Here is an 11,547-nt window from a genome sequence, read left to right as displayed (position 1 = left end):
CCCTATGAAAGAAAGGAATGAGCCTTGAGTCACGAAAGGTTGCTAAGCGTACTGTGAAATCTTTACAGATCTTTTTCAGGAAACAGCACTATTGAAACTGAAGGATTATGAGCACTAATTACAGTGAGACACAGCTCGGAGCTTTGCCAGCCTGTTGAGACAGCTCCCTGCAGTGGGAATTGGACAGTAACATCAGTCTTAGACTGAAGTAATTCTGTTCAAGTATCAGAGAGAAAAGTAATAAAAATCAAGTAGTATCACCAGAATAAGCAAGTGTCCATAAAATGTGAGTGAATTCCTATTATTTTTTAACTTTTTTTTTCTGTGGTAGGGAAAATAATTAAATAATTAATGGACCTTCAACTAGATAGCGAGTATAAATTAACTTTCAGGCTCCTCAAAATGTTGCATATCCTGCTGTAAAAGCTGCCTATAGCAATCAAGAGAAACTGAAACAATCATCAAAACTGATAATTATTTGTAGCAATGTACTGACCAAATTTTCCACTGCCTTCTACTACACATGGTGTACGGTAGTACTTTTAAAAAGTGCAGACAACAGTAACAGGGACAAGAAAAGAATTTCAGTTAGAAGAGGTCAATCTGTTTGCACAGAAATCAAAAGTCTCCCCTACTTTCTGCAATGCAGTAAATGACAAAATTCCTAAGACTTTGCTCCTTATCTCTGCTTCAGCTCTAACCGAGTCCTGGCACGAGATTCAGCAATTCCCGGACTCAAAACAAAAATCAATGTTTCACCTGTGTGTATCTGTCGCACCTACCTATGTTATCTAGTAAAACCCCTAATACTAAGAAACAGAATTTCAACACAATCACTGCATCAGCTGTATCCTGACTTTAATAATATTTGATTTTCTCTCTGCCTGAACTACCGCACCTGGAGAGAAGGCACTCTGCAAAACACCTGAGAACAGACCCATGGCAACACCTTCCCTCACACTGAAGGATCTGTCAGAGACTCCAGGACTAAAACAAGCAACCACAAAAAAGCATAACAACAGGCAACTACATTAACATGTAACAACATCAGTTCCCATTTTTAATGCTGATACAGACGAATGTAAGAGAAAGGATTTACTGACGTGATTATAGTTTCCTTTTTCCATATGGCAAAGTTCTGTTCCCATTACACGTGCCTATTGCGGATCTACAGACTAGCTTCCGAACATCAGAGCCGCAACATCACGTGTGCAGTCGACCTGGAACCTGGTCACAAGATCTGGAGAAGTGTACCTTGTAATATTCCTTTCCTTCTGTATTTTTTCTGTGTCAGGAGGGAGCGGAGGAGGATAAGGCACATCTTTGTTATACTGAGAAATCTGGCCACACAGGATGATATGGCTGTTCTGATTCATCTGTTTGGAACAACACAAAGCGAGAAAAATTACATTCCTTGGTCTCAGAAACTAAATTTTCCAAAGATGCAATAGATTATATAGAAAACTTTTCATGTGGGTATCCCTATTTAGAGACACATTCCCTAGAAAAGGATGGGAGAATTGCAGGCAGTCCCATTCACCCTACGACAGCATTCAAATAGATAAACGCAGGGCAAGAGTGGAAAAATGAAAGCTTTACAGCCTATGTGTAATTTAAAAAGGCATTAAATACAAGGAATATAAGAAATTGTTATTTTACTGTGTGCTGTTTTTGTCAGGAGGAGAGGGGTAATAGGACAAAGAAGTTGGATACAGCTGTGATTTGGACAGCATTGCCACCAAAGCCTCCCTGCCAGGGGACAGAGTAGTTTCACACTAACAATGAAGAGGGCTGGTTATGGAGGTGCCACAGACCTGCTCTTTCACGAAGCCAGAAAACCAAACGTGAAAGAACACAAGATTATTACATTGACAGACAAGGGTTTTAAAGCATAACCGAGTCTCCTGGCCAAAGAAGTGAGAGACAAGAAGCAGCAACTGTGTTTCCATGACTGTACTGCTAGTCGAAAGGACAGACACTGATTTCAATTATCTGATTTCTCCTCAGGACCCAGATCAGCACTTGGATTAGACCAACGAAGTGCAAAGCCTGCTCTGCCATATTGCAGGCTGGTCTCCGGTATGAATTAATACGAAGTTGGGCATGCAGACATTGGAGAGTGACTAGAATAAAGCCGACAGCTAAATCACCTGACTTATAACTGTGTCACTGATGTCTCCACCAACATTGTCGAAGTAAACATCCACACCGCCCGGGCAGAGTTCACGCAGCTGCTCTGCCACATTCCCCTTCTTGTAATTGATAGCAGCATCAAATCCCATTTCTTGGACCAAAATGGAGCACTTTTCATCTGTGCCAGCGATCCCCACCACTCTCGAGCAGCCCTCCAGACGGCCAATCTGCAGGAGCACAGTTGAAAAACAACACCCCCCCCCCAAACAGTAAAGAGAAGTTAGATCATTCATCTGCATAAAGGTACCAAGGGGAGGAAGGAGACCTCGGGGGGTGTTACAGTATCCGCCATCTCACTAAACCCCTGGCAGCAAAGTTCAGCGCAGACTCCCATCTCCTGTGACACAACCGCCTCTTGTCATTCCCTCCTCACATAGGGAAGGGGCAGGAAATCTGCCATCTTCCCAAACTGACTGGCTGCTGGAGGTTTAGTCTGTGGAGTCGTCAATGACTGGCAGTACTGGAGGGCCAAACACAGTATAAAATCACCATCTGCCAACTACTGTAACACAGCTAGTGAAAGCCCCAAAAGACTGCACCATAACTGACTTAAATACATTCTTCACAGATTTGTTTATGCACTGTTTCTCCGTAATTCCTCTTTATCAGCAAGCTCTAAGCTTGCTTAGTATCTACTGCGTTAATATCTACTCTGTGTGTACATATATGCACATACACGCACATACAAACACACCGCAACGCTGAGTAGGGTAACATGGCTGTATATCTCAAAACACAAAGGATGTCATGGAACACAACATAAAGAAGGGTTTACTACATTATTTTACTGACTATTTTCTAATATACACAAAAATGAAAGTCGCCAGTCAACTTGAAGACTGTTCAAATGGCAGCCTACTATAGAAATATATAGTAAATACATGTATTTATACCATGTACTTTATTTATGCTAGTGACAAGTAATCACCTTGGACCATTTTCTCTTATCCCTTAAGTGAAACTTAAGATTCACACCCAAAATCTTTCTCAGTGAGAGGATGAGCCAACCCCGTGAAACTGGCCCTCCCCATGTCTTTATTACACCTGCTGGAATTTACAATGATGTTAGCAGTGCGTTTGGTAGCCAGCACGTTTCAGAAGATGAACTTGGTAGCAGAGGATTCTTGTACGCCTTAAGCCCGCCTACCTGGCCGGCCAGAGAGCCGCACGCACCAGCCGCTCCGCTCACCACCATTGTCTGATTTGCACCCGCGGTCACGTGTCCTTTCTCCTTTACACCTAACAGTGCCGTCAGCCCTGTGATCCCAGCTGCACCAAGGAAGTAGGAAAGGCGTCCGTTTACAAGCTGTGGAACAAGCTACAAAACAGAAATGTGTGGTGATGTGCATTTCTTTTTAAGGTGAGGTTTTGGTGTTTGCTATTTGGTTGGCTGAGGACAGAAGACTAACTGAGGATATTTACTAGGCAAGATGCAACTGGCAGGGACAAGTGTCGTGGTTTAGCACCACACGGCTGCTTGCTCACTCCTCCCCCGGATGGGATGGGGAAGAGAAAATATCAAGAAAGGTTCGTGGGTGGAGACAAGGACTGGGAGGGATCACTCACCAGTTATGGTCATGGGCAAAAAAGGCTCAATTTGGGGAAGAAAAATCCATTTCATTTGTTCCAATTAGGAACCAGAGTAGGATAATGAGAAATAAACTCAGATCTTAAAAACATCTTCCCCCCACTCCGCCCTTCTTCCCAGGGGCTCAGCTTTGCTCCAGATTTCTCCCTCTCCTCTCCCAAAGCAGCGTAGGGGGTGGGGAATGGGGGCCTCTCTCAGGCCACCGATGGGTCAGACTTGGAGCCGGGGAAGCTTCTAGCGGCTTCTCACAGGAGCCACCCCTGTGGCCCCTCACCCCCTACCAAAATCCTACCACACAAACCCAAGACAACAAGGTAGCTATAAACTAGGTCTACCTTAATAATAACAAGTTTATACAAAATGAAACAAAGATTACATTTCCACAGTTTTAGAAAAAAGTTTTTAAACCAAGTCACTTACAAGAACTTGCAAGTGTCAAAAAGCAGTTGGGAGGTAACAAGTTTCCAGCAACGGTGAGCTATCCTTATGTTAGCGTAAAGGATAAAATACTGCAATTGCAGATCAGTGGCAAAGGGTCCTAAAGGAAGAAGCTCACTGGAAATTGTACATTCTTAAACTACAATAATTTTCCATGTTGCATGAGGATGATGAACACGATACACCTGATGCACTGTCACTTCTCCACATCCAACTTAATGCTGAATACTTTGTCTTCTGTGGATGTCAAATCGGAAGGACAAGCTTTCACCAAGACATGTTAGTGAAATAAATTGAATTACATCTATCTAAAGACTTTTAAGTCTTATGACTCCATTCTCATGGATCTGGAGTTCTAACTAGAATCAGGGTAATTAACAGAAGCAGATTCAGGGAAATTCATTAAAAATCCAACAATTGAAATAATACTGGCATGACCGTGATCAAAAAAAATGCATATTTTTCTTTTTTAAGAGAGAGACTGATATAGATTTTACCACCTGTGAGTTGATGTGCCTTGTGAGAACTGGTTGCTTCAATAACATCGGCTAGTTCTTGACTAAGAAGCACTATCATTAGACACTGTTTTAAAAAAGGGTTTAGGAGAAGAATATAGTGACAATCTGGACTTTGCATTTACATTACCTTTTGTAGCAAGCTTCCATCTAGAATGGCCGCTGTCTGCCAGGGCCAATTAAAGGATGTCACAAAGTCTCCTTTAGCAAGGTTATCATGCTTGCTCTCCTCCACGACCCCAATGCCCCCGCCGTCAGCAACCTCAGAGAGCTGCCAGGGCTGGAGGTAATCTGAGCCCGTATCCTCATTCATCCGGCAGCGCTGAAAGACAAGGCTTTAATGAAAGAAAGGCTCTGGTGGAAGACATGGTTTGTTTATGAGTTCAGCTTGGGGATGGGATATGTTTAAAACTTCAGACACAAAGGGCTACTCAAAAACCTCTCAGTAAGTCCTGAATGTTCATCATCTTTTCTTAGATCCCCTCTTTCCCCTTGTTTGCTTAGTACAAAAGGACCATTCTGATCTCCTTCAGCAGTGTTACCAAAACCGACACCTTCTACTGCCGCTGCCTCAAAGTCAGCTGTGCAAGCACAGGTGACGTTGGTCTGGATCTGATGAGAATCCTATAAATGCCATTCCTTAACTGGATGAATCATAGAAATGTAGGATTGAAAAAACCCATCCACAAGTCATTTATTCCATGCCTATGCACAAAACCAGTCAAATATATGTAGACCATCCCTGACAGAGATCTGTTTAACAAAATATCTTGAAATCTGAAATCTTTTCTTTGTATCTCCCCTGAGTTAGTACTTCAGGATTCTTAAACTCTTCCTTAGTTCCCAGGCTAAACATAATTTCCTGAAATTAAGACTGTTCCTTTTCTACTATCTCCACCTGTGCAGGCAACAAATGATCCCAATTCATAGCAAACTTTTACACAATAGCAGACTGGGTCTGTCTGGTTCTGCTCCTGCCTTCACTGCTCCTGCGACCCACAACACTCTCAACCACGATTTCTGCAGTTTTGCAGAACTGGGTGGAAGTACTGGTTATGGCTTTGTTCGCTAATCCTGTTTCCATTGTTTACAAAGTACTGACATGTTTTTGTCCTGCCATCACCCACTTAAGGAGAAAATCTGAAATTCATTTGTAAACAAAACTGTTAATAGGTAAATAACATTTAACTTGACTAATTTACATGTTTTGTCTAGAAATTTTTGGCCTAATCACGTCCCTCTTTTGCTTCATCATGAAATATTTTTTCTCTTCTACTCACACTCCCCTCAACTGAAAAACATTTCCTTCCATGTCAAAAAATTCTTTAAAAAAGTTAAAAAATTTATATTAAAAAAAAGACAAGGCTCAGAAAAAGCTGATAGCAACAATTCTGTAACAGCATACCAGGGCTCACAGTCTCTTCCTGGTCCTATAAAGTCATATTCCTATATATATCACAGGTACATTAATGCCAAATTCCTTCCCAATATAACTCCATCAGAACGAATAGCATTACTAAGTTATATTAGAGACACATTTGTCCTATAATTGGTAACTTTGGTGTTAAACATCATGACAGGTAAAGAGATGAAGGTATTTTAAAAACAAATCCAGCTTAGGTCTGAGTCCATCACCTACCATGTAAGGGTCCACAGAGAGATAGAGGGTTCTGACACACACTTGTCCTGCTTGGAGCATATCTGCTATGGTACTTTGTTCCAGCCGGAAGTTTTCCGCCACTGGCACTCCATTCTTACCTGGAATTATTTTAAAATCAAACAAATAAATGAAGTAATATAGTTTCCCTGAATCAATATGGAGAGGCCTTTTTTTAAGGTAGTCCTTTTCAAAATAAGTTACCCTGTATCTTTACTGAGGTATAAAACTACCAACAAACTTTCAGACTTTGTATCACAGGCTACGATTTAGCTGGGTGCACTGCCACCATCCAAACTGAAAGCTTACGCTTGCCTGGGCCAGTACCAGGCATCTGACTGACAGTTTCCATGCTGTTTGTTACACGTAACTTTTATGAAGAATTAGGGCAGATTTAATTAAAAAAAAAAAAAAGGGGAGCTGTTGCCATTCTCAAAAAAAATGGTTGCATATACCCTATGTGCTGACTTTCCAAAGACATGCACTAGGACTTCCTTCACATAACACCACCATCACGTGCCATTTTACCAGTAGCAAACAACCATAAATTTTAAGCAGGTTAAGTATTAAATTCTCACCTTTCAGTCTCTCATGACTTAGTGAGACTGGGGGAATACAGACGACTGCCACTGCGCATACCTATGCTGCAAGAGCATCCCTTCTCTGCTACAGACTTTAAAGCTTTCCAGAAACACCTACAAGAGCCTCAGAACTGGAGGTTTCGTCCCCAGGTTGGTACCACGCGCAGCAGATCAGTCAGACTGACAACTGGAACCACTGGCACCAAAAGGAGAGCGCCAGATACCCAGATATGTTTTAAGTCAGAGTGACTGGGGGGCTAAAACAGGCTGTAACACTGGATTTGCATTAGCATAGACTTATTTGTACACAGTAGTTCTTACCTCTTAGGGCTATTTTGGCATTGAGCAGTATACGACACCCCCTAAAAAACTTATTGCACACGTGGGTCTTCTACAATAATTTATAAACTCAGTATTAAAAAAATTGTGCTGACATCCAATACAGGGCAAATGTGTAAGCAAGGAAATAAACAGAACCTCAGAAGCGTAAATAAAAAAAACACTTTGAAACATGGGAGGAAGAAAAGATTCAATATTCACCAAAAGGAAATTAAAATGAACAGTAAGAAAATACTTCATTTTAGACATCTCTTCAAATGCAAGAAGAACAATCGTCAGAACTAAAAAGTAATCATTGCTAATCTTTCTTCAAGTCTCTACACTTAGGAGTTTTCTCATATATTATACATTAAACCTTTATTTCTCACCTTAGAGTTAGAAATCGGTATATACAGATTAAATAAATACACGTGACAAGAAACTTCTTTTCTTGCTGCATGCACTATTGAGATTTACAAATGTCAGTATCTTAAATCAGTGTCTTTTTCAACACTCATAATTTTGGAGCATTAGGCAACCATAACGAACACTTTTCTTGGAGAGAAATACATACCGGGGCGGGAATTCAGCACTACTCTCTGTATAATCATCCCTGCTTTTGCAGCAATTTCTCGCTGGATTCCTACAAAGGAAAACATTGTTTGAAGGACCGAAACATAAATTTTCTTGAAAAAGAATATAGGGCAAAGTACTTGGTATTAACTGGGGATTAAATCCGTGCCCAAGAATTGTAGAAAACAACCTCAAATGTAAAATAAACAAATGTGGGAATAAAGACTTGCCCTGTTTACCTCATTAAAGCCATGATTTCATACAATGTTACAGTAGCACCTTCTGGAAAGACTGAGAATGATAATGTCCTGTGCTCCTCCATCACCACCCTCTACCCGGCCGTAGGAGACGTGTTTGGTTTGCTTTCCTGCGCTAAGAACACACTGTTCTCACCTAAAAGACACGGAGGCAGCTTTGCACACTACGTCAGGTGCAACCCAATAAAAGGTCTGCACGCACGCCAGCAACAGCGGCGTGCAGGTACACGGTAAAAAGAGATTGTTGTGCAAGATGTTTGACATGAAATAACAAGTCTTTCTATCAGCGATGCATTTTCTCCTAAGAAATGGTCTGGCTCAGAGATGAAAAAGAATTAGAACACCATTTGGTCTGTTTTACTGAAAAATTACTCAACAGTTTAGAGGAGGACTATAAATTTGTGCTCTTATAACCGGGAGATGCCAAAGGGATTAACAGGGAATGAACCTGATTTACCAGGAGAAAAATCATGATCTCATATGCTTTCAGAGGTCATACAAAATAAAAATGTTTACTACTGTTCTCAGCTGCAAATAATCAACCTCCACAAGAGCCAAGGACATTAAGGAATGAAACACGATAGCTGATGTCTTTGTTGTAATCTTTATTTTGCTGACAAGAGCAGCAAATTGGAGTGAAGGCAAAGAGATGAGCCTAGAAAGAGTACAACATGATCACTTACCCAATACCTTTATTCTTTGAACGCTGCAAAATACAGAACTTTGTTATGTACTGTTATAGTCCTTACATTACAGCACTCACAGACCATCAAGAACTCAGTGCTGAAAAACATACCAAAAAAAGAGTTACCAGTAGAAAATGGGCACATCCCTGGCTTTCTCTCTCCTCTAAAAGCCACAACTGGCTCAAACCAAAAATATCCTGTTCATAAAACAGATAAAGATTTAACATTTGATTGTGTTGGCACTTGAAAAGCTACTTATTAAATGAAAATTATTCCAAAGTTAGTTTCTTTTCAGTATTTCACCACCTAAGGGTGCTAACAAGAAAAACTACAAGAAAAGGATCTCCAGTGTGTCTTTACAGCATCACATCAGTGAAAAATGAGTGACCTCCACAGTTTTTTGGACAGAACAGTGTGGACATCAGACTGAAACCAAAGGAAGCAAAACCCTACACTTGGATGAAGTTACTAGTTACTGCTTAAAACCAAAACATGAGCATTGAAAATACAGGAGTTGACAGTTAAAGAGAGAAATAAAAATCCATGTTTATATCCACAGAGCTGAATACATGAGTATATTTATTCCAGAGGTTAGCAGGAAGGATGGCCTAAGATAAGTTCTGGCAGATCTTGGGCTCAGTGTGATCTTGGGGACGTCACTTTGTACTTCTTTTATATAACATTTTTCAGAACAAAGTTCCAAATTCCTCTTCAAAACTTGGAAGTGGGCAGGTCTATGCTCATAATGGCCTCTTCTGTCTTCATAATGCATGAAAACATTGAATTGCGTATTTTAACTTTATATTCCATGTCATTCCTAGTGGGCATGAGTGTTAAGGTCTGAATTTTGAATTGTTGCGTAGATTAATCCTTTTACACTAGCCTGCCTGGTAATATTTGCATAACAAAATTACACTTGAGTGGTACAGTTGTTATCCCCAGAGCAAGCATGTTAGCATCTCAGAATTTTTGCTATTTTATGAACTGTCAGATGTGCCCAGTGCAATTTCAAAGGACAACGATACTCTGGTAAACCATTTGTGCATGTACAGAACTTGGCTTAAGTTTCATGAGTGGCTGTAAACTGCCCTGTGCAGAAATGATGAGTTAAGAATGCAGTGACTATAAACCAAAGGTGATCTGACAGCTCACATGAAATCTGGGCAAATCATTCCTCTATATACTACTACGCATATTCAGTTCAAATCTATCCATGGCAATAAGGGCTTGATCCACTCTTTTATAAACCGTACAGAGCAGGCAGAATTGCTGTTCGGCTCATGCCTTACAGAAAGGCCTACTGCCAAAACTGCTGACTCAATTTTTGTTATCTTGACACTAAATACCTGCATTGTGCAAACACAAAAAACCAATCTGAACAAGAAGAGATGATGAAAAGCATTTTTATTGTGCCTAACACATACCTGAAATATCTATTTTCTATTACAGTACAGAGAAAAAAATACAGTTAAAAAAACTCCAAAGAAGCCAAAGATATTAACATATTAAAAGAAAGGAAAAGCAATTCAGAGTAGTATAGAAAGATGAGAGAGGAAAAAGAGTACAATGGAAGCTCAGATTACTTATTCGAATGCCTGACATGCTGAGGAAACAAAAATGCTACTGATTTTCCAGGCCAGTTTCACAGCTTTTGGTTGAGAAGCTTGTGTACTAATTCAAGCTGAAGATCTTCCAGATACTGTGAGTGGGTGGACAGAAAGCGAGGCTGGCAACTGAACTGTCACTCATTCCATGACAGCTGTCACAGTCAAAGACAACACTGGAGATGGACATTCACTTCTAAATGTGACTGCAATTACTCTGCACAAGCAAATCTTCATGCTAACACTGTAACATCATAAGAAACAATCAAACTTTCCTTACATTATAAACATTAGGCGAAACAAAAAAACCCAAGTAGAGGCACCATCCTTCAACACCATAAACTGAGGAAAGATGTTGGAGAAAGAGAACAGATTTTTTTAAAGATGAAATGAAGTGGATTTTATCACATACATAATCCTTTTCGATATACGTTATGCCTGTGTGAAGGATGTTTGATTCTCTAATTTTTTAAAAGACCATCAGAAAACAACATGCACTACCATTTTAGCTTTTCAAAACAAAAACAATCTGAGTTGGTTTTACTTTTTAAATCAAATGGAGTAAAACTAATTGCAAGCTTTAACATCTTCATTCTCTGCCAGGATCGCCTGACCCGCCCTCTAAGTACAACAGGAGCACTAAGCAGCACAACAGCAGTACTGTCAGGGGAGTCTCAGATATGTTTTATCCCAGTTTTATTCTTATCCCTGTCTCCTCTTGCCTTTCTTTTCCTGTTTTTGCCAAGACACATGACAGGTCCTTTTAAAAACGTTAACTAAATTCCTCAGCACTAAAATGCTCCAATTTGTTTGTCCTGGGCTTGGTTCCTAGAACACAGTTTCTGAGATTGCCCATAAGACACTGTTATCGGTTGCATATACTCTTCCCAAAATGAAATCACCTGCTTCCAAGTTGTTAGAGCCTATGCCAGGTGCAGTCTAGTAAAGAAAGGAAGAGCAGGTAGTTTATCCTTCCTTTATCAGTCCCAGGTAGCATGGAGGATGAAAGCAGTCAATCTAAAGGGAGGACAAGCAAGACTAGAAGTCTTCCGGAACTGGTGTCAAAATGGCTGGAATAAGGATCCTCAGAGAAAACTCAAAGAAAGAAATTTCAGGGAAGAATGACTCTGAATGAGG

The 11,547-nt window shown here is 40.4% G+C and overlaps 1 protein-coding gene across 2 annotated transcripts in view; it reads right to left on the bottom strand.

Annotated features, from left to right (window-relative positions):
• PTGR2 (prostaglandin reductase 2) overlaps positions 1-7,929 on the bottom strand; it is a 10,183-nt gene extending 2,254 nt beyond the window's left edge. Inside the window, exons 1-8 of one of the 2 annotated variants that reach the window (XM_010148048.1) lie at positions 7,865-7,929; positions 6,374-6,492; positions 4,865-5,056; positions 3,341-3,511; positions 2,151-2,360; positions 1,255-1,376; positions 858-878; positions 451-467 (exon numbers count right to left, since the gene is read on the bottom strand). In XM_010148048.1, coding sequence (XP_010146350.1) covers positions 451-467; positions 858-878; positions 1,255-1,376; positions 2,151-2,360; positions 3,341-3,511; positions 4,865-5,056; positions 6,374-6,492; positions 7,865-7,901 — 889 coding nt within the window. In that variant the 5' untranslated portion in view covers positions 7,902-7,929. Of the gene's footprint in view, positions 3-450; positions 468-857; positions 879-1,207; positions 1,377-2,150; positions 2,361-3,340; positions 3,512-4,864; positions 5,057-6,373; positions 6,493-7,864 lie in introns of both variants that reach the window. The other variant, XM_010148047.1, reaches the window with a different exon arrangement.
• Positions 7,930-11,547: the final 3,618 nt, after the last annotated feature.

The sequence above is a fragment of the Eurypyga helias genome, unplaced genomic scaffold, assembly GCF_000690775.1.
Source record: "Eurypyga helias isolate BGI_N326 unplaced genomic scaffold, ASM69077v1 scaffold8743, whole genome shotgun sequence".
Taxonomy (NCBI): domain Eukaryota; kingdom Metazoa; phylum Chordata; class Aves; order Eurypygiformes; family Eurypygidae; genus Eurypyga; species Eurypyga helias.
The sequence above is the reverse complement of the archived record's forward strand: the minus strand, read 5'-3'. Positions and strand labels throughout refer to the sequence as shown.